General features: G+C 43.4%; 1 protein-coding gene across 1 annotated transcript in view; it reads left to right on the top strand.

The window, feature by feature from the left end:
- STON2 (stonin 2) overlaps positions 1 to 26,426 on the top strand; it is a 382,439-nt gene that overhangs the window by 260,786 nt on the left and 95,227 nt on the right. Inside the window, exon 4 of the mRNA XM_078659997.1 lies at positions 12,553 to 14,370. Within this exon, the coding sequence (XP_078516123.1) occupies positions 12,553 to 14,370 (1,818 nt within the window). The remainder of the gene's footprint in view (positions 1 to 12,552; positions 14,371 to 26,426) is intronic.

Here is a 26,426-nt window from a genome sequence, read left to right as displayed (position 1 = left end):
GGGTGTGAAGCAGCCGGGGCCTTTGAAGTGAAGCTAAGCTTCACTTCAAAGGTGTGGGAGGAGTGCGGCTGAGGGAACAGACGGCGATTTGGTGATGTGCACGCGCATTTTAGGTCAATGCGCTTGCGCATTGACCTAAAAGCCACGGGCACAGCACCAAATCGCCACAGTTAGGTAAACTTTGTTTAAAGCCCTATAGTCTCGCTTCTCTCAATGCGCATGCGCATTGATAGGTCACGAGACCTGAAAATGACACTGTTTACTATCTTAGAAAAGCAATCCATTGACGTACTGTGAAAGCTAGCATTAATATTATAATTTTTATGTTGGTTCACAAGTGTCTCTAAGATGTGGCTCCCTGGTACCAGGTACAAAAATGTATCAATACCTGCCTTACAGTCAGCTTCTCTTGTGCTAATAATAAGCCCCCAAAGAAAGTGCAAGTCGTCAGGGGCTTCCTTTTTAGGTCGAGGGACCGTTAAGCTGCAAAGCAGCTTCCGGTCAGGAGATCTTATGTTATTTAGTAGGGCTTCAGAACCCGCCTCCCTGCCCTGTCTCTCCACCATTGGCTGGCTTCCTAAATGGAGGCCAGCCATTGGAGGAGAGAGCCGTCCCTCCAAAGAAGCTCCGTCTTTTTTCGGATTTGTGGGCGTGATTTTTTGCGTTCTTTAGACAGTGACGTTGTCTGTCACTCAGAACCACAAAACCACGCCCCCATTCCGAAAAATTTCAAAAGCTTGTGGGCGCCATTTTAAGTCTCCTTAAGATGAGGTAGGCTGCTGTCCTCGTTTCCCGCTGTCTTTTTCCCGCCCCCCTCCCGCTCTCCGTCTCTGTTTCCGCCCTCCTCCCGCTGATTAGGTCGGCCGTTGTATTCTTTCCCCGCCGTGTCTTTTTCCCGCCCCTCTCCCGCTGTCCGTGTTTGTTCCCGCCCTCCTCCCGCTGATTAGGTCGTTGTATTCTCAGAGGCTTGCCCCCCCCCCGCCCCATGGCTGACGCACCCGTGCCTGCAATCCCGGGCTCCGGGCCCCTTTTCCCCGGTCCACTCTCGCGCTCCGAGGGCGGGAAGGGCCTCCTGCAGGGAGCGGGCCCTGTGGCATGCATTAAATCGCATTTTGTGACTAAGACCGTAAGCGCACTTTTTGTTGCCGTTGCACACAGAAGGAAGCCGAGCCCTAGCGGTATCTCACTGGGATCGGAACTCAACTGACGGCCGTTTGGTTACAAGTAAATCTGTGCTGTAGCCCCACGTCCCATAAGCCCTGCCGAGTTATCCTACAGCTCCAGGAACATGGGATCTGCTTGTCTTATTGTATAGGAAATCATCCGCAGGCATTTCAACAACGCGAACGGTCTGACTGTGATAGGAACACGGGGTCTAGTTGTGGTCACACGCACCTCTGCAGCGGGCAAACCTGCCCTGTGTGCATTCTCACTGTAATTGCATCGGGAAGACGACCCCCTTAGCTGTCTTGTGGATTGGTAACTGGACTGTGTACCCTACACATCACAAACAGTTTTTTGCAGCAGGTGCAGGAACTAGGTTTATCGCATGTTATTTCCCTTATATATTCTTCTGTTTCCAAAGTTTTCAAGATAACATGTAATCAGAAAGCTGCGTGACTGAGTCACATGCAGGGACTGTTTCTCAGCTAGGCCTACAGCGCTGGAAGTGGGTGGAGGGGGTGTGTCTGAGATCGCCAGTAATGATTGGCCCGTCTTAGGAGGTGTGTTCGCTAAATCCTCCTCTGAATTGAGTCATTCAGACATACAGCATCTGGAACGCAGCAGAGCGCAACCGCAGTGAAACCAGACGGCTGGGACCCTGCAGGCCCAGTCCTAATGGGGAAGTGAAAACTGTGTACACAGTCACCCTTTCCCTCCTCCCGCTTTTCTCCCTACACTCTGCTCTACCTCATGTATTCCCCTCACCCCCCCGCATTTCCTCCTCCACGGCGCCCTTTATCCCGCACCTCTCCCTCTTTTTAAACCCCCATCCTTCTTGAACAAAGTAGAGTGCGGGTTTCTTGAGGTGGCGATGACGTCAGACTTGCACACTAAAGCGAATAAGGTGCACAAACAGAACAGAACGGTGGATAAAAGCGCCGTTTGTACTTTCTGTAGGGTGACCAGACGACCCGGATTTGCCCGGATAGTCCCGGTTTTTCATCGGCTGTCCCCGCAGATTTCGGTAATTTTGGTTCATGTCGCAGTTTATAGAGGGGGTCGACTGAAAGTATTGAGAGGCACTTTTTTGGGTGTTATAAGGCTGTGCTAGTGAGCAGCTGTTATAAGTAAGCAGTTTAATTAATATGTATGAAGTTGGTTGTAGAAATTACATTTTATTTTATTAATGCCTTTTCTGTGACCTTATGTTGATGAAAATTGTAATTCTGCTCCACTCTCTCACACACTCTCTCTCTCACACACACTCTCTCTCAAACACACTCTCTCTCAAACACACTCTCTCTCTCACACACTCTCTCACACACACTCTCTCTAACTCTCTCACGCACTCTCTCACACACTCTCTCATGCACACTCTCTCTCACGCACACTCTCTCTCACGCACTCTCTCACGCACACTCTCTCTCACGCACACTCTCTCTCACACTCTCTCTCACACTCTCTCACGCACACTCTCTCACACTCTCTCTCTCACACTCTCTCTCTCACACTCTCTCTCACACTCTCTCACTCTCTCTCTCTCACACTCTCTCTCTCACACTCTCTCTCTCACACTCTCTCTCACACTCTCTCTCACTCACACTTTCTCTCACACACACACACTACTACTCAACATTACTCACTCATAATTAGTCACTCTATACTACTCACTCTTCACTACTGAAACTAAAAATACACTTTGTATATGTAAGGGTGTGGCTGTGCATGTAAATGTGTGTGGCTCTAGGACTATTTACTACTCACTCTCACTATTTAATACTCACTCTTTCACTTTGTTCTGCTCGCTCTCTAATACTCGCTTTCCTAATAACTCTCTCCTACTCACTATCAACTACTCACTCTACTACTTACTCTGTGTGTGGGTACTAATGCAATAGGTCTCGCATATGCAAGCTATTGGCAATGTTAATGATAATGCCATTTATTTATGATTTAAAAAAAAAAAAAAATGTCATGAGCAATGCCAATAGCTCTACCTTTAATAATGCCGAGACCATTGCATTGTAAATGCTTGTTTCTTCTTTCAAAAGAATTCCTTAGCCTCTTTGTTGGGACAGAAACTCCCTCGCCTGGTGTTGGACCTATACCCCTGCCATGAGGGCCCCAACTGCTGTGGTGTTTGGATCCCTGGTGCTGATTTTTGTTGTCATGGGCAGACACGGATCATGAATGTGCACCCTGACATAGGACTGTTTCACGGAATGGGGTCTTTTGGACTGGGAGAGGAACCAACAGTGCTACCCTCATAGTGGTGAAAGGCTACTGCCTTTGCCAGGAGTTGAGTAGCACAAAGGTGGTTGTGGTAGCAAATCATGTCGTGATCAGTAGGAATTAACAGACCTTTTTTACCTGTGTTACTGGAGTGAGGCCTACACTTATTTAAAGTTCCACTGCAGTTTGCTTGACTCACCTTTGGGCTACATCGTGCGCAATATTGTGCGGTGCGTATATGTTATATAAATGTGCAGGGGATATGTGTGCCTGTGAGCAGTAAAATACAGGGGTGATGCAGTGCGTGTGTGTGTCATATACATGTGCAGGATCTATGTATGCCTATGAATGGTACAAAACATGGTAGAGGTAGTACTGTTCAGTGCATGTATTTTAATTGCATGTGCTAGGAGCATGTGTGCCTGTGAATGGTACAATACATGGAAGATTTTGGGTTCCATTTTGGGAGACCTAGGGCTAACTGGAAGAGCATGAGGAGGTAGAAGAATCCCCCCAGATATGTGCATTGCTGCATTCATGCGAGCTGGATGAAACTCTCTAGAGGAAGGGAGAGCCAGGCTCTTCAGTGTGGTTCAAAGGGTGCTCTTGATTCACAGAGAGGTCACTGGGAAGGGGCCTAGCACATCTCAGGAAGGAGAATCATAAAGAGTAAAGGCTGAGGCCTTGGGGCTACCTTTTGATACACATATCACTGTGGCTGACATCCAGGTGTGACCGTTAGTCACTCCCATGGTCTGCTTTGTGGGGCTATCAGATCCAGAGACACTTGTGCTGTGACAGACCGCTTTCTGGAGGAAGAGCAGGGCAGAGGGCACTTCACAGGAAGCATACTCCTAATGTAAACTTCAAAGACTCAGACTCTAAAACACATTTGATGTCTTGATAAGAACAGGAGCTTACGCCACCAGGATTGTCAGCTGTCAAGCTGTCAGTCAAGTTGTGCAAGGGAACGGAGCTCTGCAAGGTGTCTGCCTGTGACCAGTACTGGGGGTCAAGGCCTGCCAATCTCCCAGAAAGGTGAGGGGAGATCCTCCAGACCACCTGCCGCTAGAGCACTGGTGCCTGTCTTCTTGCCAAGACCATTGTGCATTGTGAGGAAGAGGAGTGCATTGGAGGGAGCGAGTGCCAGTGGTGGATCCTGTAGTTTGGATCTCTGTAGTGAGGAGTGAGGATACAGCTTTTCCACTGATTGGGTCACTGCCTGTGTGAAGGTTAAAGTCAGGAGCCCATGTATGAGACAGGAGGGCTGCTGTGCAGTGAGCTGTGATCTTTGGTGCACCAATTTTTTTTTTTTTTTGCCACTGTGCAGGTTTGAGTCAGTGACTTTGTATGCCATGGGGAGCTGCCATGAGGATTACCATACATGCCAACATTTTAAAAGGGGAAAGTGGGAGATTTTCAAAGCAAAGTCAGGGAAATCTACTTGCCCTATTGAATTAAATTGAAGCAGAAGCACTTTTAGAGGGAAGACAGGTAAAATAAAATAATTTTTGGCTTAAAAAATTGTGAATCTCCTGCCCAAATCAGGTCTGTATCATGCTGTAGCCCGTGTGTGGAAGGATGTCAATGGCCCCATATGGCAGGTTGGGAGGCCGTGATGAGTGCTGCCGACGTCGATGAGTCTGTAGCTCGTGAGCGGAGCGAAGTTACCGTCCCCGTGTTCCAGGTGGAGCTGCCGTGAAGATTGCTCCTATACTGATCTGCTTGTAGCCCGTGTGCGGACCAAGGTCAGTGACCTTGTATTCTAGGTGGGGCTACTGGGAAAAAGGAAGGAGTGTGGTCTGGTTGAGACAATCTACAAGGCTGCCTTTGAGACCCATGTGGGCCCAAGTCCCTACTGAGGGCCAGGAGTGTCCTCCCCCCACCAGTGGGGAGTATACAGGGAAATTTACCAGCATTGGAGGAGCCTCGAGAACCCCCCCTAAGCTGCTACCCCTGCAGAGATGAGAGTGAGGAACCCACAGGGACAGGCGCTGCAGCTTCAGTGCCCTTGAAGGGGGCGTGCTCGAAGACTCCAGTCGTGCAGTTCTGGCTGATGCCTGCCATATAGTGGTTCAGTGCCTGAGCACTGTTGCCTTAATAGGAGTCAGAGTGGGACTCTTGCGACTCGGACTACTAGTGTGGCTTAACCTGAATGTTGCCTATAGTGATTGGGAAATAACCACTACCGCTAGCGATAGGGGTGTGGGACTCAGGACCTGCTTGCTAAAACACTATAGAGCCCTGATATCAGGGTACTCTATGTATTGTTTGTGAATGCCATATTTTACCTTTTTGGTGGCATATAAATACTCCTTTTTAGGTCTCGCTTGCGAAAGTGCATGCGTTGCATGCACTCATAATTGCGATAGATTTTGTATACAAGGGGATGGCAGCCTGCTCAGTGCTTTACATACGTGGGGTTCTTTTCACTCTTATTTTCTGACTTCTAATAGGCCAGCATGTTTCTGGCTTAACTTCCTCTTTTTTCGGCTGGGGTATGGATCAAGTACTGACTGCTTCGGCCTGATTGTTGCCCTTCCGCCGATCGCAGTGTGATTGAGGTACTTCTTTTATTCTGTCTTCTTTCTTGCTGTCTGTGTTCAGCCTCTTGCCATTTCTAGCTATGGTACTATGCCACTCACACTTCACAGAAGCTCTTTTCTCCTTTGAAATGGATATTTATTGTGAAAACAGATGTTATCTGCTTTAATTGTGACAGGAGATATTATCTGCTTTCAAATACATTTTCACTAAGACATGGTCATGAGCACAATTGCTTTTTTATATGATTGGATTTTTTCCAAATGTCATACTTTTTTTCTTTTTTGCATGGGGAGATTAACTGATTTTCTCAGACTCAAAGGGGTGTTGTACAGAGTACTAAAAAGCATTGGAAAAGTCAATAGATTGCGCCCTTTGTGACTATTGGCTCTGCCATTACCTTTTGGTCATGTTGCACAACATAGGCATTGCCGACTTTGGAAATGATGTGTAGCCATGCTGAATAGCAGGGTGGCTAAAAATAATAATAATAGGACCATGATGCATCCAGTGCTAATTCGCTTTTTTTATTTTGAAAAGTACATTAGCCCTGGCAGTGGCATAGCGCTTTTTAATAATTAGTGGGAGCCACACTGTAGAGCTACTGCACTGCTGTACGGCATGGCCACAAAACATTGCCAAAGCCAATAGCTCTCATAGATGCAACATATTAACTTTGCCAATGCTTGTTTCATAAATGCAAGTATTTGACTGGACAATCATTTATTGCTGCTTCTAAACGTATTTTGAGTTCACCCTCCAGCACCTACCTCCCACCAAGAAGCATTAGACTTCTCGAAAAGCACTGCGACTGAGAGTCAAGTGCTGAAGGAGTACTTGACGCATTTGCTTAGAATTCATAGTAGGTCGGACCCTTGGGCATCAGGAGTAAAAGGCCCAGAGGCTTCTGCTTGCCTCGTGGCCCACTTAACGGGGTTCTGACACACTTTTACAAACATGGCAGCCATCCTGAAATGGTAAAATAACAAGAGCATATAGAATACTATTACCAAGATGACCAGATTATTTATTGTTATTTATTTATTTATAACCAGTCGACAAGTAGTGTAGCAGCACTGTGTAACAATGAACGCGGCAGAAAATAAAGCAGGCTTTTATTCCTTAGCATCCATTTTTCATATGCCTGTGACTTTCAATCACCAGTGCTACCAGACCTTTCATAGACCTTGAATTAGTCCCCCATTCCTTAAACAGAGATTGAATTACACAACAACACAACCAATAGAAACATAATGGCAAAAATACTCCCAGGGCTGAGCATAGATGAACTGACAATGTCTCAAGCCAATGGATGCAGGTCTGGTGCAAAAGAAGCATTTTACTGAAGGAGGCCGTCCACACTCCCTTAAAGTGAGTATAACATACAGTGTATTTGCCATGAGTAGTGGGATTTCTATACATTGCAAACCTTAAAAGAATGCAGTAGAATAAATGGTGCAAGTAGGTAAAGGTTCCTAGCAAAAATGAAGTAGTCAACAAGACTAAGGGACATGGTTGTTTTTCCTATTCCAGATATAACTAAGTGCTCCAATGTTATATTCTTCCATATGGAGAGGGGAGTCCGTGCCCTGTCTGATTCATCTCATGAAGCAATGAAATGGGTTAAACTATTTATCCTGAACCGCAATAAGAACCACCAAACTGGCCTTAGTGATTTCCCTGGAGGGAGCGCATAAATTACCTCCTAGCGACCTATTTCCAACTTCCCTACACATGGGCACATAAAGCTTTCAATCTCTCAGCGAGTGACAGCCATTTGCGCAGCAGAAACAATGTAAGCAGTTGCACAAAATATGATAGTCTATTTCATTTTCTTGGTTGTTATGGAAACCAGTTGCTTGTAACAGGCTTTGTCAATTACGTTTCGGCAAGTCGTCTTGGTGAGTAATCAAAGTGCGTTCTATATGTAAGGATAATAGAAAAAATCCACCATACAGTTTGCCGCCAGGTCTATGCCCCGCCCACTCACTACCTGTTTATTTATTTATTAATTCATCTAACTTAAGCATCCTTCAGCAAAGCACAGTGAAGAGCCGATAATACCATTAAAAACTACTAAGAAAATGCAACCGCGTAATAAAACTCAGTGGTTCTCCCAGGAACTAAAACCACTAAAAAGAGAATGTAAAAAATATGAATGAAATTGGAGAATTAATTACAATGACACTTGCAAACAGGTCTTCAAAATCTCGTCTAAAAAATATCAGCATGCCATCCATAGTGACTAAAAAACGACTTTGCAGAAAGGATTAAGCAATCCTTATACTCCTCAAAAGAAATTAACAAAATTGTAAATTCTTTCTTAAAGCCTGATATACCAGAAGCCAGTCCTCCCCCATCTGTGGAACGCTGGGAACTACTTGCAAACCATTTTCTCGGGAAGTGAGATATATCTAAGATGCTCTATCGGGTTCAGTATGCAATAAAGACAACACAGATGGAAGACCCACAATTAATAACACAAAAGCAGAACTGTCCAGATTTCCCCAATTGGTCAAAGAGGAAGTCATTGCTGTGGCAAACTCAGTCAAATCAAGCTCTCTACTTGAACATGCTTCAATAGTAGACATTTTACTGAAAGCGGGAGATGTAATGCTTTCCACTTTGACCGATATTTATAACCTTTCCCTGAATAACTGCAGGTTCCAGGGGAAAGGAAACATGCCATCATCAGTCCTTTACTTAAAAAAAAAACCTGTAGATCCTGAGGTGGTAGAAAACTACAGACCCATATCTTTACTTCCTGGAGTCAGTAAAATCTTACAAAAACAATAAACAGGCACCTTGCAAAATATTTGGAAGCCAATAATATTCTTCATCCCACTCAAACAGGCTCCCGTGCGGGTTGTAGCAAATAAACAGCACTTTTAATGGCCACACAAGAGCACTGATCCTTCTTGACCTAAGTGCTGCATTTGATATGGTCTTATATCCTATTATATTCCACCGGTTGGAAGAAATAGGCATTACGGGGAATACCTTAAAATTGCGTGCCTCATTTCTGGATGAGCTCCGCTTTCAAGTCAGCAAGGGGCCTTTTCTTTAGACAAGCCATCAGTTGAAATGTGGAGTACCTCAGGGCTCTTCCCTGAGTCCCACATTTTTAATGTATATGTTCACCCTTTATCTAATATCGTCTGTTCATTTGGCTTTAAGATGGTATCCTACGCGGACGATACTCAACTGATTGTCTCCTTATCGCCCTGCAAATATGTAATCTATAATTGTCCAAGCCTAATCGCTTTTAAAATGTAATCCTGAGTGAATTTGCAATTTGTATTCATTTATATCTCTAACCACTAGTATATGTAGTAGACCTTTGTACTTACTACCATTCCTATGTGTTTTTAGAGTTTATCTGTTTTTATCTCTTCCTTGAGTGACTTTACAACATGTACATTTGCAATTTTTCCCTCCTTTCACTCCACTTGTGTATATAACTCTAACCACTAGTATATGTAGTAGACCTGTGTACTTACTACCATTCCTATGGGACTTTAGAGTTTATCTGTTTCTATGTCCTCCTTGAGTGACTTTCCAACTTGTACATTTGCAATTTTTCCCTCCTTTCGCTCCACTTGTACATTTGCAATATTTTATCTCCTGTTTATATCTCTTATGTAACTCATGTAATCCAAAGTCCTTATGTAACGCAACTGGTTCTTTTGTACAGCGCTTTGACACCTTCGGGTAATGTTCGCACTATATAAAATCGCATTAAATAAATAAATAAATAAATAAAATAAAAAGTTACAGCCTCCATCTCCTCGAGTCTCAACTGCTGCCTAGAAAAGGTCTCCAAATGGATGACAGCCAGCTGTCTAAAACTAAACAGGAAGAAAACAGAGCTCTTGGTGGTCGGCCATAACCCCAGACTTTGGGAACAGATCTGCTGGCCTCCCTCTTTAGGAGAATACCCATCTCCCAAGCTAGAAGTTAAGTGCCTAGGATCACTCTAGTCAGACATCTCTCCATGGCATCCCATGAAAAAAAAGATGGCAGGCAGCTGCTTTGGCCTCCTGAGAGCCTTAAGGAAGACTCTCAAATGGCTCCCGATGGAGTTACAAAGAATTTTAATTCAAGGATTAATTCTTAACGGCTTTGACTATGGCAACTCACTTTACTTGGGCACTCCAGTGCCGATCATAAAAAAACACCAAGAACAATTGATGGACAGAATGCAGAACAATGTCATACATTCACCCCAGTACAGAGATCTGTGTTTGCTTGTTGGGCATAAAAAAACTCCAAATCGTTCAGGACGCTGCCACCTGAATATTGCTAGGCATCCCAAAAACACAGTCAGTACGTGCAGTGCTCAAAACGCTTCACTGGCTCCCCATAAGTTGCAGAGTACAATTCAAGGCACACTTTATAACCCACTGGGCAAAAGTGGGCCCACAGGTTCTCCACCAGCTGATTATCCCATATCATACCAACAGAGCTCTTAGGTCCAACAATAATGATCTTTTCGTTCCTCCCAGAGTCAAAAAAGCCAGAAGTGGATGTCACTCCTTCACATTTCTAGCACTCAAACTCTGGTACTCTTTGCCTATGAGCCTAAGAATGGATGACGACTTCATGAATTTTAGAAAGAAACTAAATCCTGTCTTTTCCCCTAATCATGTTAACTATCCTCACTCTAACTAGTTCTGATAGCGCTGGGAAGCCCGTGGTTGGGTAGCCATGTGCTTTATAAAAACAGGTCAATAGAATAGAATAGTCGGATAATGACAGCACATCTGTCACAGCAACATTAGACACAGGTAATTTGTGGTTAAAAAGCAGCTGCTTACAACAGGCTTTTGATACCAGAAGCTGCAGCAAGTGTGGGAGTGGGTGGACCAGTACAAAAACGGGAGATGCATGACTGGGAGTGTATGTTCAATATGTGTAGTACATTCCTAAGTCAGATGGACAGCACAAAGAGGTTCCATTTGCAATACCTTCTATAAGCCTCATAAGCCATAGCTGATGTTGCAGTGATGTTGGTTTTTTGAGATAGCGGCTCGGCCTGTGGATGGCATTCTAGATGACTGCCATGCAGTCTTCATTGATTAGGGGTAAAGTCCAGACGAGAATGCTCCTGATATTACTTAAATGGTCGTTTGCAAATGGGGTGATGCCTCCGATGTGATAGGTAGTAGCTCTCCTGTGTTCACTAGGGAGGATATGATGATTCACAGCCATTGGTATAAATGTGTTGAAGTCAGACTTGACACTCGTATGCTACTGGTGCCATGTGATCTTTCAAACTCCCTTGCATTTTATTAACCTATTAATGTGGGAGTTAAACAATTAGATTAGGCATCTGGCAATATTTTCAGTCTTACACATGTTCAATACTCTGAAGGTCATGTCCGCCCTTAAACTCTCTGGCTTGCATATTTCTACATTTAAAGAAGGACCATTGAATGAGCAGTTTATGGGAGATATGTTGGCCTTTTTAGGTTGAGCCTAGACAGAGCTGGCACTGTCTGGAAGATTTGTTGTATGTATTTTGTGTGGGCTTTGGAACATTGTCCATGGACTTGTCTCCTTCTGCTTTTTCTAAAGGGCTACTTTTTCCAGCAACTGCCTCTATTTAACTGTCTTCATAGAAAACGACCAGCAGAGGTCATTAAGATACCAGATTCACTTTACCCAGGATAATGTGCTTCATAAATAAAAACGTATAAGGTACCAAAGGCGTGACCTATTGCGTTGCAAACGCTTGTTTGCAGTGTCATCACACTAGAACCAATCAATCCGAGTTGCAAAGTATGCATACCAGAGAGAGATATCCACTTTTGTTTGATTCATTAATTCATCTTCTAAAAATACTGCAATCTAATTCATTTCTGTGTATTGCTTTCAGTCTCCATCAGAGAGTCAAACTTACACTATTTAGTGCACTTGAGACACATGCGATGTTGCCTCAGGAGAGAGATAATGACCTTGAACTCCTTGCTTAAGCCTGGCCCTCCGCCTGTTTGTAAGTGCTTATCGTTTCTGCATGTGAGCCCCTACTGACTTCCTGTACATTGGATTCTACGTGCATTTTTTCAGAGAGAGTCAGTTCTTGGACAGTGCATCATGGGAGAGAGGGCTGATGCTACTTATCCACATGACTAGTACATTCCTAAATCTAACTAAGCAACTGCCTGCCTAAGTTGTGGACTGAACGCAGACGCATTCATGTTAGTAAAGTCTGAAACTGAAATTTAGTAGCATTGTGTAGAATGGTTTAGGCACCCCCGCCATGTTGAATGAGTTAATTTTGATTTTGGTGTATATTATTTTGTCAAAAGGATATGGGACTTTGGCTTAGGAATTCCTAGTAGGAAAAAGTAGTAATCTTGAGAATTGTTTTGTGGATAATTCAATCGTGTCTCTACTGATCATTTGTCTTGTCATAGAAGCACACAATAATATTAGTAATATTTATTGATGATGAATAGCAGAGTATTCATATTGACAACATCCACAGATCATCTTAAAAAAGTGCACATTACGTACCATAAAAGCTTACATTCTTTACAGTGATTAAAGATAAATATGTTTTTAGCACTACTGAACAGGTTCTTACCATTTCATGTTTCTCATTTTCAGACAATTCCTCATCTTTTCAAGAAGATGATGAGATAGATATGGATACTGTCAACTGGCAGACAAACGGAATACCTGTTAACGGGCATGCGACTGCCCCACGATCTGCTCATTTTTCAAGCTGGGTCACTTTTGAAGAGGATGACACCCCCTCCTCACCATTACGAAGTGATCTTTCCGGGAAGCCCGAGAGCCCCCAACCTTCATCAGTACCAGATGCCAATCGAAATTTTGTTGGATCTTTCAAGAAGCGAGAACGGCCTAAGAGCATGCTGGTGGACTTCTCAAAAGTCCAAAAGCTTGATCTTTCAGCGTTGAAGAAACCTCTCTCCCCAGTGAAGGCCACAAATCCATTTCTTGATGAATCCTTGAAAGATGTCCTGCCATCTCCCATAAATCCTTTCATTTCATTCTTTGAAGAACAGGAGAAACGCTCTCAGACCTCTTCAGTCACCAGTGCACCAGGGAGAGACCAGAGAGACTCCTTCTATGTTATCTGCCAAGAACTTGACACTATCAATTTTGAGGACTACAACAAAAGGCGTTCCCAGTCGGAGGCCCTTGAGCAATTGAAGCAGCTTCAAATCGGGGATCCAGATCTTCCAGGAAGTCCAACATTGCCGGATGACCCCATAAAACCTAATGAGCCCATTGGACCACCTTTAACTTTTGCCAGGCCTCAACCTAAAGATGGTTGGACTCTGATGTTGAGGATTCCTGAGAAGAAGAACATTATGTCCTCTAGGCATTGGGGACCCATCTGTGTCAAGCTGACAGAAACTGGATTTATACAACTTTTCTATGAAAAGGGACTCGAAAAGCCTTTCCGGGAATTTAAACTGGAGATCTGTCATGAGATTTCTGAGCCAAAGCTGCAGAACTACGATGACAGTGGGAGGATACACACTGTTCGGATTGATCGAATCTTCTACAAGGAGAAGAGAAAGTACCAGCCAAAGCCTATGATTTCACATGCAGCAGAGAAGGAACAAGTGATCAAATTGGGCACCCCAGACTATGAAGAGTTTGTCAGTTTTATAAACGTAGTTCGTGATGCACTCATGAACTTGCCAGCAACACTAGATCTCAGTACTGTCGGCTTAAATTACATTGAAGAAGAGATTACTGTTGACGTCAAAGATGAGTTCCATGGCATTTTAGCTAAAAAAGACAATAGAATTCTCCAGCACTCTGTGGTGACGCACATTTATGTGTTGAGCTTTCTCTCTGGGCTTGCCTACTGTAGGTTGGGTTTGAATGATATCCTCATTAAAGGCAATGAAATTGTCTCCCGGCATGACATCATGCCTACGACGACCACGCGGTGGATCAAACTGTTTGACTGCCAGTTCCACGGATCAGTGGATGAAGAAGTGTTCCATGGTGCTAGGATGGTTGTCTTTAATCCTCTGGATGCCTGTAAGTTTGAACTGATGCGATTTAGGACCATTTTTGCAGAGAAAACACTGCCTTTTGCCATTAGGACTGCGGCTTGTGTGAAGGGGGCTGAGGTCGAGCTCCAGAGTTGGCTGGTGATGTCAACTGGATTCTCCTCCAATCGCGACCCCCTCACTCAGGTCCCTTGTGAAAATGTCATGATCCGGTATCCTGTGCCTACGGAGTGGATCAAAAACTTTCGCAGGGATAGCATGCTGGGAGAGAAGTCCTTGAAAGCGAAAGTGAACAGACAGGCCAGTTTTGGCTCAACCAGCATTTCTGGGTCTGAGCCAGCCATGAGGGTGACTCTGGGAACTGCCAAATATGAACATGCCTATGGCTCCATCGTTTGGAGGATAAACAGATTGCCTGATAAGAACTCTGGTGAGTAACCTTGTACCAGTCTGTTTTCTTTCTGCGTTCATGTGTCTAAGATCACAGAGGAAGAAACCTCTGCTATATGGAATTGATTATGAAATTGCTTATTGGATTTGCCTGTGCTACATTTCAATGTTACAGTTATCCTTAAGATATTATGTACAAGGCTGCAGTTTAATATGCCACTTGTAAAAACGCATCAAATTGCTCCTAGAAGCATCGAATATCGACCCCTTGACAGACGTGTCAAATGTAATTTCCCCTGAAATCCTTAAGCCACTCCTCTTCCCATCCTCTCTTTCTGCACCCAAAAAAACCAAACCGTAATATGTGTATTGCTGCTCCCTGTAACCTTTTCGTCCCAGTACCCAGAGCCATTGCCTAATTGTAAATGTGGTGTACATTTGTAATGTAAAGGTATGTTTCCAGCACTCTGGCTGCTTTCTGTAAGTGTGGAAGAGGAACATTTATGTGAAAACTCTAGGAAGGAATGGCGCTATTTTGTTGCTGACTGCCAGGACGGCCTAAAACACTTTGTAACTGTGAGCCATTAGTAGTCAGGGAGTAGAACTTTGCACTTCCCTAGGATAGATGGGGGGGCATTCTTACTGCTGTGCGTGTGTGTCCAGCAGACCGAATACGGGTGCCTGGATGGAGTGTATGCTTGCGGTGTACAAAATGGAACCCCCTGCTTTGCCAGGACCTGTACATCATGCAGCCCACACTCCATCCATCTTTCTCTTGACCTCTGCCCCTTTATGCCCGCCGCTCGTTCTCTTTGCTCTACAACCATGGTCCCTCTATTAAAGAAAAATACTCTGCTGTACTTTAAGGTCCAATATTTCTAATTCCATTCGTTGCTTTATCTCTGAATATGTTTTATGTTATTTAGCTTAACTTAAGTGCACATGCACCAGCTGGTTTCTAGGTCCTTATAGAGAGAGGTCTGTAAGCAAGAATGTTTCTTCTCTGCTGCTGCTCAAACAATCCACACTTCCTTAATTTATACAGTGACTATTGACCTTCCTAACCCTGTTAAGAAACCAATGAGGCCCACTCATAGATAAACCACTGTGATCTGGTTCAGCTTGAAGGCTCAAGGAAAGATAAATATTTTGTGTTGAACTGTGGCTTGGGTAGGACTTTATGAGGGAGGGATGGTTTGTACACTGCTGTTCGGAAGGAAAGTGAATGGTTCCCACATTCTGCATACTCGGGCTTCTGACCTTTGCTCCAGGAAAGGATATACCATTTGAGAGAAAATGATAAGTCATAACATGGAATTTCCTCCGGATTAAAGGTCTTTTAAGCTGTTTAATAAACAGATGTCTGAACTGTTGATGTGCTGCAAGAAGAAAAAGCCAGAACAATATTGCAGCTTGAAAAAAAACACTTCTATTTAATGAGTGCAGTTCGTGAGAAAAACATGGAAAATCCTGTATTTAAATAGAGCAACACAATGTACTTTAAAGCGTATATTAATCATACAATAAATATAGTTAACTATGAACTATGGCATGCCCAACATAAGGGAGCAAGAGCGCCCGCACTGAGCCAGATACCAACAGCCAACAAAAGGGGAAACCCTTAGCAAAGACAGTGGAATAATGCCCATTCCAACCTCAGGAGAGATCCTGTCCACTGGATAAAGCACACAAGGGAAAAGACAAGTAAGTTCCAGAGGAAATCACACCCCACACAAAGGCCATGATGTTACAAGCCATTGAGTTGATAGGATAAAGATGGCTACAGACTAGCACATCCCATACGAGTGCATGCTTATGCACACTGGAGCACAGATCAGGTTGTTCAAGCTCAGAACCTCCAGCAACCAAGCTCAACAGGGGCGAGAAACACAGGAGCACCTGAATCAAAGTTCCAACTAGTCCCAGATATGAGCGGGTTCAAGTCCATGGACTGTCCCCAAAAGGGTGCACAAGCAAGAAGGTGTAACCAGATCCCATTGCAAATAAAAAATAGGATAGAGGACTTGTAAAGCCAGGAAGCCACACAATAGCTGACAAAGCATGCCTGTGGGAGAACAAGCACAAAACGGAGCACAGGAGGAGGGCCAACCAGAATGCCCACACCAAAATGGAGAGGAGCAAAAGTCCCAAATGCCCCATGGCCCAGCAGACAGCTAAGACCACTGAACTCCACGAGAATCACCAGAGGCCTCCAAAGAGAGGATTATAATGAATACTGTCAAAATGATCTACTGGAGAAGCCACCTCCTGCAGCACTAAGAAAGGACATCAAAAAAGGAAATATTTAACAACAAGGGGTGGTGATGGACAGAGTTTCTGAATTAAGCAGAATACTCTCACCCAGTCAAGAGATCAGGGCTAGATCCAACACCGGTTTTTAGCTCACTGCACCATCCCAGTTCAGAACCTGGCTATATGCAAATTAGTCTGTTCCTGTCCCAGTGCATCATGGGAACAGGGCAGACCAAACTACCAAGCCAATTCTTTACTGGAAAGGAAACAAGCTTCCGGGGACCGATTTCTGGCATTGCAGCCGTCTTCGGCCCGGCTTGCTTGAGTCCTGATGGTGCAGTGAGCAAGGGACTCATGTCTGAGCATACCCTGCCACTCCTATAGTGGCCAAAACGATTCATAAAAAACGGTGATGGATCAAGCCCTGATCTTTTGACTGGGTATGAGTGTTCTGTTTAATTCAGATGCTCTGTCCACCACCACCCCCTTTTATGAATCATCAAAAAAGGAAAGGCAGGGCTCCCACTAAAGGCTCCAACACGCCAACCAAAGCACTTTCCTGGAGCTTTGGAGGTCAAAGTGCCCCAAGATCCATTGGGTAAAACCATACCCTGACCCATGCATTCAGTTTGATGGCCCCTCAGCACAAAAGGAGGGTACAGTAGGATGCTGGGGTAGCAAGGCACCAGCAAGAAGGCCACATGAAGGTCGCCCACTCCAAACCCAAGCATTTGGAGGCAAAGAGCAACGGAGTGCCCCAGAATCAGGGCGCAGCCAAAGTGACCAAAAACACCCAAGACCAAGGCAGAGCAATGGCGCAGAACAAAACCTCCAAAACACAGTGGACACAAGCGCTCATACCATGATCTGTAGTATTCAGCCTAAGATCCACAAAGAGTGAGGAGGTTGACAAAGCAAGAACCACACAGCCCTGAGCCAGTTTGGCTGAACATTTATCAGGTTCACCGTTAAGGCAGGTTCCCAGGCACCTGAGCAGGTAGAAGCTTGCAAAAGAAGAGCCCAACAATGCGTCAGAATTTAAAAAGAATGCTTCACTACCCCTGCAGAGACTAGTTGTATGGGGAAAAAAATCAGAGGACAAGCCTGCCTGGACGTACCTTGTGCCTACCAGCCTACCAGGGAGCACAGTAAGCATCCTTTTAGAAGTAGAGAAAGCCAACTCCAAGGAAAACACATGGACACTTTGAAGCAAGCAACCCAGAAATGGTAATCACAACAGTAAGCAAGCAGAGCATCCCAAAAGAAGGTCAAGCAATGCACTGACCTGCACCTGGACACCCGTATCCAAATTTAGGTTCAGACCTAGCCACAGCAGAGCACAGGGAACACCCAAACAGCAGATGCCACATAAAATAAAAGGCAAAGCGAAAATCGCATTTAGCCAGGGGTTATGGGTGATGTCAAAGAGAAAGAAACACACATACACTGACTCTGTTGTTCAATAGTTGTATTAAGAAATAAATTGTAAATGAATACTCAAAATTCATACACATAAGAAAAAGGTATTTACAGTTGTGTAAAGTGTCCCAAGTGAAATATGAACCTAAACAATATAGGTGACGTTGTGTAGCAATATTTACAAGGTTTCAAAGACTTTTGTTTCAGAAAGCGACCAAAACTCCATATTTTACAAAATATACAAATATTTTACTCCATATTTTACCGCTCCCTCAGTCCTCCACAATGCAATTCCGTCATTGCATCGCGGAGGACTGACGGAAGCGGTCCTTCCATCTTGATCAAAATCGAAGAAATCGTCACAGTTGCGGATATACACTGTCAGGGAGCACCCGCAATCCAAAAGATATCAGCCACTGCTGATTTTGAAATTGTGAAGCACAGAGAGCAGCCATTGAGCTAACTTAATTAGGATTACTAGGCTCACGCCCTCATTAGGGAACCCGGCTGGGTTTCCTAGTGAGTACTTTCTTTTCACTTCAACAAGGGTTACACACACCCCACAAATACCTCAGCAATTCCACATCCAGATGTCCCTAACACTGTAGGTCCTGAAGGGACCCTACACCCATAATAGGGTCGAAACGCCATTGACAATAAGAAAAAAGTGAACCATTGAAATTGCATTCTATCATTGTATAGGGGCTATGTATTAGTAAAATATGGAGTTGTGGTCGCTTTCTGAAACAAAAGTCTTTGAAACCTTGTAAATATTGCTACACAACGTCACTTATATTGTTCAGGTTCATATTTCACTTGGGACACTTTACACAACAGTAAATACCTTTTTCTTATGTGAATGAATTTGAGAACTCATTTACGATTTATTTCTTAATACAACTATTGAACAACAAAGTCAGTGTATGTGTGTTCTTTCTCTTTGACATCACCCATAACCCCTGGCTAAATGATTTTCGCTTTGCCTTTCTAATCATTATTAAGTATAATATTCCACAGGAACCACTGTTTTTCTTAAAATACTTAATCCCCCTGGTTCCATAGTGAGTAGGGTTCTCTTGTTCTTCCTTTTCGACACAAAATAAAAGGGCACAAAAGGCCTTTACACGGGTCAACAACCCCGCACAGAGAAGAGACATTCACAGCAGCCAAGGAGGTGTCAGACACGCACACCCACACCCACACCCACAGGCTAAGCAGGCCGAACTTAATCCCACAACACAACGGGCAAATCAGGCAGCCAGGCTCGGCTCTAGAATTCTTCACATGTGAGAGCCATGAAATAGCACAGGTAGGCCATGAAGATGCACGTGAGAGCAAGCAAAAAGAAAAGAAGGGATGTTGTAGCATCTGTAGGTTTAGGCTCTGACATCGGTCTTTGACAAGTCGAGAAAGTTACTTCTCTTTGTAATGTTGACTCAAAAAAAATGTAGAGAACCGTTAGGCATGTCCTGAGCTCATTGCCTAATTTGTCCTGCAAGGAGAAGCATTAGCCACAAGGCGTGGGTGCCCAATGGTACTGGATGCAGGGTCCTTGAGCACAAGGCCTGGGCCTTTAGCTGTTATCTGCACCAGTGCCCACTAGGCATAACCATGTCCCATTGTTACTGCAGTGTATATCCTGTGAATTATGGCACTATGGCGCCACAACTGACCATAAATAGTGAAAATCAATGTTTTAAAAAAATTCTGAATCGTAATTATAATGTCTTCTTGGCAATGGTTTCAAATACATGTTTCACAGGAATTATGTCAAGCCTATGGGTTGTATGCTTTCCATAATTCTTTGGATATTACACTTGTCCTGTGAATTATAGATTTGAATTAACAACAAGGATACAAGGTGTTCTAGTATTACACAGCATACAGCAGTAGGGTGTAGTAGTATTTTAAATGAGAATTTTACTAATCAAAAAATTGCATTATAAAAAATGCATGTCAGATAACATGTTCTAGAGTTCCTGAAATTCAGAAACCACTCTGCCTTATGATTTTCATGTCACAGGAACCCATCCCTGGCATTACAGAACTAAGGGTGCGCAAGGTATAAACTTTGCTTGTGTGGTACCCCACTGCATATCCTGCTGTAGAAATCTGTTACACTATGCTCTCACTCTGGGATGAGTGACAGAAGAGACACACAATCACCACTGCCCAACAAGATGCAGAGTTGTCCTTCACAAACAACTCTGCCTTGTGATTATCATGTCACAGAAACCCCTCCCTGACATTATAGAACTAAGGGTGTGCAAAATATAAACTTTGTGAGTGTGGTATCCCACAGCATATCCGGCTGCAGAAAACTATGCTCTCACTCTGGGGTGGGTGACAGAAGGGACACACAATCACCACTGCCCATCTCGATGCAGAGTTGTCCTTCCCAATCCACAAAAGTCCTGCTACTGTCAACTTATGAGGAAGGAGCAGTACATTGGCAGCTGAATCTGGTAAAAAATAGCCTTGCACACAGTATTCTTCTGACCGTGTGCGGCGGCAAAAACAGTACCCCTGCTGCACAGGCCCCCTTATTTGCGCCTGTACATTTTTTTAAATCTTTGCAACCTTACAATTAAAGATTAATCAAAATATGGAAAGAGCAAAGCATTGCAACTTTACACGCCACTTCTTAGAAACAAAACACACAGTAGCCCATTGTTTATCCTATATGCGTGTCGATATTAGGCGCTGTTTTAGTTAGTATCAAATTACCTTCTTCAAGGAAAATTCAAATTAAAAATGTCGGAGTGTGTTCTTGGTTGCACGTATGGTGAATACTGAGCAAGAATTTCATAGTTCGAAATATGATTTTATGAAGTCTGTTTTTTAACACTATTTCAACACAGGTTTCTTCATAGATATTGTATCAGTAGGACTTTACTTTCCTGAAGTTTGAAGCACCACAAGGATCTTCACTTAGCCCTACTTTTATTTGAGATATATTTATCCCCACTGATCAGGTAGTTTGACCCAATCTTCTATGTCCACTCAGACAGCCACACATTTTGTTGTTTCTAGATGATTATGTGGCCAACGCCTCTTCTTACTTCCAAGCATGTCTAAGAGACAGGATGTCAGCTTACATGTTAAAAAGGAACTCAGAGACAACAGAGATGCCTGTTACAGATGGACCTCTTCCTCTCTCTATATTGGATCACTTGCTGGTGGCCTCCAACCTCTGGCTGGTATCAGCACTACTGAAGTCAGAAACCTAGGCGTTATGTTTGATTCAGGCTTAACGTTCACTTTTTTATTTCACATATAGGTAAGCTGGCCTCTCCCCGTTTCCATATCCTGAAAACGTAGAGAATAATTTTCGCATTTACCCCTAACGAGCTCAAACGTCTTGTAATTCAAGAGGCGATCTCAACCAGCTTTGCTGATGGAAATGCCATTTTAACTGGGCTTTGCCCAACCCTTTGATCAATAAACTTTAGATAGTCCAAAACATGAACACTCGACTGCTACTAGGACTGAGAATAACTGATTCAGTTTACTCTTCTCTTGCAAAGCTGAAATGGCTTCCAGAGAATCTTTTTTAAGAATTTGAATGATTTATAAAGCCATTCATGAGGTGTGACCAAAGTATCTTCAGAAGGATTTTTTTTCTTATACCCACGGGGACTCTTAGGTCTGCTAACTAGGCATACACAAAAGTCCTTTCAGATGCCTTCTGTTTAGGTGGTGGCTGCTCCTTCTGCTAAAAATTAGTGGTTTTGTGGACCTCGTTCCACCTCTCTTTGTGCCATAATCCAGACCTGCCATCACTTGGTAAGAAACATAACCCCCCATTTGTCTAGAATTAAATAACTTCACTGTCAGATGGGGAATCCAAGTACCAGGACACCCTTTGTGTATTCATTATTGTTTAAATGAAATGAATTCTTAGGTCACCTTAAAACACACATTTCTGATATCTAGTTTTTTCGTATTTCACAACTCTTGACATGTACTTGATCTATGTGCATCTTAATATGGGTTAAACCAACCTTTACTGTTTCAGAAAAACACTCTAGATGTAGTTGGATGTTCACAGAGAAAAAACGAATTTATATACAATGAGTATCTTGAAAATACTATACAGCCAGTACTCCACAGCTGTATCACAAATAAAAGTTCGGTTACGATTCCAAGGCCGTATTGGAAACTAAAATCATCCCAGGCAGGATAATCAGCCCACCCCACACTGCAGGAGACCACCACTAGAAGGGGTCCATACCTGCTCTAAAAGAAGCCCCAAGACTGCAATCCACTGGGAAAATGGCAGACTGGAACAATGGCCAATCCTGCCTTGACTCTCCAGACAAAATGAAATGGACTTAAACAAAGTTTTTTTTTCCCCTTTTTTCTTGTGTTGTCATTTTTTATTAAAACTTTTGCATACAATTATTTCATAGAACAGGGACTTCAATCACATTTAACAATAAATAAGCAAATATATTAATAAAAGTAGATGCGACTAAAGTCTCTCAATGTTTGAAACAAAGTAATTTTCATTAACTTCCTGAATACATGAAAGTGATCATTAAAAAAAGAATTTACATTCCGGTAATGAACTGTATATTCATTCTAACCAAAGCACATTTGAACCAATACCGTAAATCTGAATTTAAGATTGCACAATTGCACCAAAGAATGAATGTTTAGACCAATGAAAGTTCATTCACCAAAATAAATGCACATTAGAATGGTGTCCCACAGCAGCACATTAACAGGATTAATCTTAACATGTACCAAGTCAACTGATCATAAATATTGCATGCACCTGCCCTCAGCCAACCAGATGTGGAAATGTAACTCTTAATTGTGTTCTATGTAGTTCCACTTAATCACTATTGTTCACTCGATTTATCATCACCATTAACACTTTATTCGGTTTTTACAAGGAAAAGCATAACAGTCAAGCAAACACAATAAAAAAACACCATCCGATACTCAGAATAACAGTACGGTGGAACCATCATGGGCCTGTAAATACATAGTTAAAATACATGCACTAAGTCAAGAACAAAGAAGTCCAAAGTATGAAAAGACATTATCAAAGCACCATAAACTACAAAATTAGTAGCAGGGACTAAATCAATGGCAATAAAACCGTCCATCACGCCCCTTAAAAAATGGAACTGTAAACATCACCCAATTTATCATTATTTAAGAGTTTTAAGGGTACAGACTACAAAACTGAAAATGTATCTCTCAATGGCACAGAAATTAAACACATAATTATGCTAAGCAAAATCATTAACTCAGCCTTTCATCCTTCCAAAGTGCGTAATAGTAATATCTGTGAATGTTACAGCCCTTGTAAGTGCCAAAAGTGTATTAGTTACCACTACATATACGATGGCATGCTATTATAATATTTTTAATACTGTGCGGCCAGTAGGGAATTGCATTAAAACAGAAAGAAAATAAATCAAACCACTACGAAGTTGCACATGTACTAATTGTATGTGCATTTTAATTTCTTGGAAATACAACGTTCTTTCAAGAATATTTTAGTTATGTCACTGGTGTTGTCATTTAAGTAGCTTGTGAGATAAGCTTGTCTCTTCAGCTATAGTGAAACTGTCACAGGATACACCTACTATTCATTTGAGCATGAAAACTTCAAGTTTCATAGCTGCAACAATGGCCAGTCAATGCTTAGTTTCCCTTAAAGAATTAGGCAGATTAAGCCCGCGGTTGGCACCACATAAAGCGTTACAAGAAAGAACAGGATGGCTGTTCACTTGTGAATGGCCTTAGGTGAGCCAGGGGGCTCCTTTGGGAGGGACTGGCCCCTTCTGGAACCTAGTCAAGGGGCAGCCCACAAACAACTCTCATACCAAACAAAAAAGTGGGTAATCAGGATGTGCTGCAGGGAAACGGAATTCATTTCTGCACTGCAACATCACTGAGCAACCACAGAGTACTTAGGAGGATGAAGACCATCTCCGGATCCCCTCTCCATCATAATCAAAGATCAAAAATGGGGAGGTTGGTCAAGCCAGGAGTTGGACACACATAGCTGACCCCATGTAGTCCCAGGAACAGCAGGGAACACAGAGGACAGCGCATCACAAACATAAACACCAAACAATAAGGGTCCGCAGAACGACAATGGTCCACTGTAGTGGAGCCAAGACCCCACCCTAAACACAAGGCCATGCATGAACAAGCCTCTCAGGGCATAGGGGATAGCCCCACCCCACACCCTGAATCTCAAGAACAAAGGACGGAGGGGAAGGAAATCCAGACAAGACAGTCTTTCAGAGAAGGCGCCTGTGAATGGATCTCGATACCCAGGCCCAGCAGAGTACAAGGAAAAACACAAGTCCAGCCTGCACTCCAGACATATAAAAACAAGCATTTACACATGCATACGGTTCGCTTTGTCCTACCCTCTATTCAAAACTTGGACATTGGCAAAGATAGAGGTTTGACCAAATATGTAGGCAAATGAACATGTTATTGGTAATAATAACATCAACCTCAGAATAGGGTTTCATACAGTACTCTACTCTATGCAAATATACTGAGCTAATTAAAGGAAGAAAGGAGCCCGCACGCTCATCGAGTACAGGTGTAACAAACCTGGGATCACATCCTTGTGTACTGTCCTAACCCCACCAGTACACGGCATCCTTATACCCACCCCATACCCACAACATACCCCACCATCCCCCAGAGGACGAACATCTGTACATTAGCTGTGTACAAGAAAGGGTCGCTCCTCATGTCCCACATCACAGAGCCACGTCCATAGTCTTCCTGCCCAAGCCCCAATGGGCTGAGCATGGGGCGCAAGTCCCATTTCTTACCCATCACTTCTGATACTACAGTGATAATCCCCTTTCAATATGCTTTTATCGGATCGCATTTGCATACCATGTAGAAAACAAATTAGCCTTTGCCCAATAACGTTTGGGACATTGATCCCTCGCATTTGGAAATATATGAACTATCGTGCAGGAGCGAGATAGATCAGATGTAAATAATTAAACCGTGTACATTTGCTCTTTTTAATATATGTCAAAACCACAGTCCACTCACTTTCTGTCAGCTCCCTACTAATCCGTTCATCCCATTTAATTTTCAGTGTAGCACTATCTAGTTAATAGGCAAGAACCAGTCCTCTGTGTAGCACAGACACTGCTCGTTTGGCGTTCCCCCGTGGTAGGATCATGGTTAAACTCTCTACTCTGATTCTTTATCTCCCATACCCCAAGTGAGCGCAGCGCACCTCATTAAAGCGTTATATGTGATAAACTGACCTCGTCCCGGCCCATTATCCTCCCTTAACCCTTCTTATTTACCAAGATACCCCTTCTTACATCGGTATTTAATACACCCGCTTCTTGTCAGGAGCACCTATTATGTACTTTTGCAATCAGCTGAAACCCGGTTCAACACCACAGGGGGTTCTGGGGTTGCTGTATCCACTTCAGGTATTTCTGTAACAACATACCATCATGCATAAAGCTCTGAAGCTCGCTCTCCCTAACAGCGCTTCATATAGAAAGCTGCCCCATGTCGTAGTCAAGCATCACGCCCCATCCAGATCTTCATTATCACCCATCCACAGCATTGCTCACTGTAGTTGAGCAGCCATATAATATATCTCAACATTTGGAGCCCATTGGCCTCCTACATCAACAGGCCCCAAAACTTTTCTTCATAGAAACACGTTTACGATAGCTGTCCCATATCAAACCCAATAAAAGTGAACTCTGTTCTTTAAAAAAAAATCTTGTAATTGCTAGGTGCAATGAAATAAGAAAGTATAGCATTTGAGAGAGTAAAATCATTTGTGCTATTGCCACTCGACCCATAGACGAGAGAGGGAGTCATCTCCAAAAGGGAATGGACTGCAGAACTGCTGCAATTGCTCTACCCAATTTACCTGCCATTAATTTCCCATCTGTATGGTTCACTTGCACCCCTAAGTATGGGACAGTCTCTAGTTCCCTTTTTAAACATTCAAGTATATCCTGGGATATCTCTGGGGCATACCTGAGTGTTAACTGGAAGAAACAGGACTTGTCCCAGATTACTTGGAGTCCAGAGATCCTCTCAAACTCTGCCAATTCAGTCATTATCATCCACAAGTAGTGACACAACAGGGAGCCCATCTGGCAGATTACCCCAGTCTCCGCCACATCTCCTCAGTGCACACACCAAGGACTCCATTGCTGTCATGAATAATGGGGGGCAGGGCAGCTGACAGCCCTGCCTCATCCCTCTACCTATGTCCCTTTGTGCTACCATGATCCGCCACATTCCTACCCTTGCCAGCATCCCGGCGTATGACAATGCAATTCATTTTCTGATCATTTGTCTTAGCCTCATCCTGGGAAGAAGCTAAAACAGATACGTACTGATAAGTCTATTGAATGCCTTCTCAATGTCAACATAAAGATATCACGA

This window comes from Lissotriton helveticus, chromosome 9, assembly GCF_964261635.1.
Source record: "Lissotriton helveticus chromosome 9, aLisHel1.1, whole genome shotgun sequence".
In the NCBI taxonomy this organism is placed as follows: Eukaryota; Metazoa; Chordata; class Amphibia; order Caudata; family Salamandridae; genus Lissotriton; species Lissotriton helveticus.
Note: the sequence above shows the minus strand (reverse complement) of the source record. Positions and strands in the feature narration are given on the sequence as shown.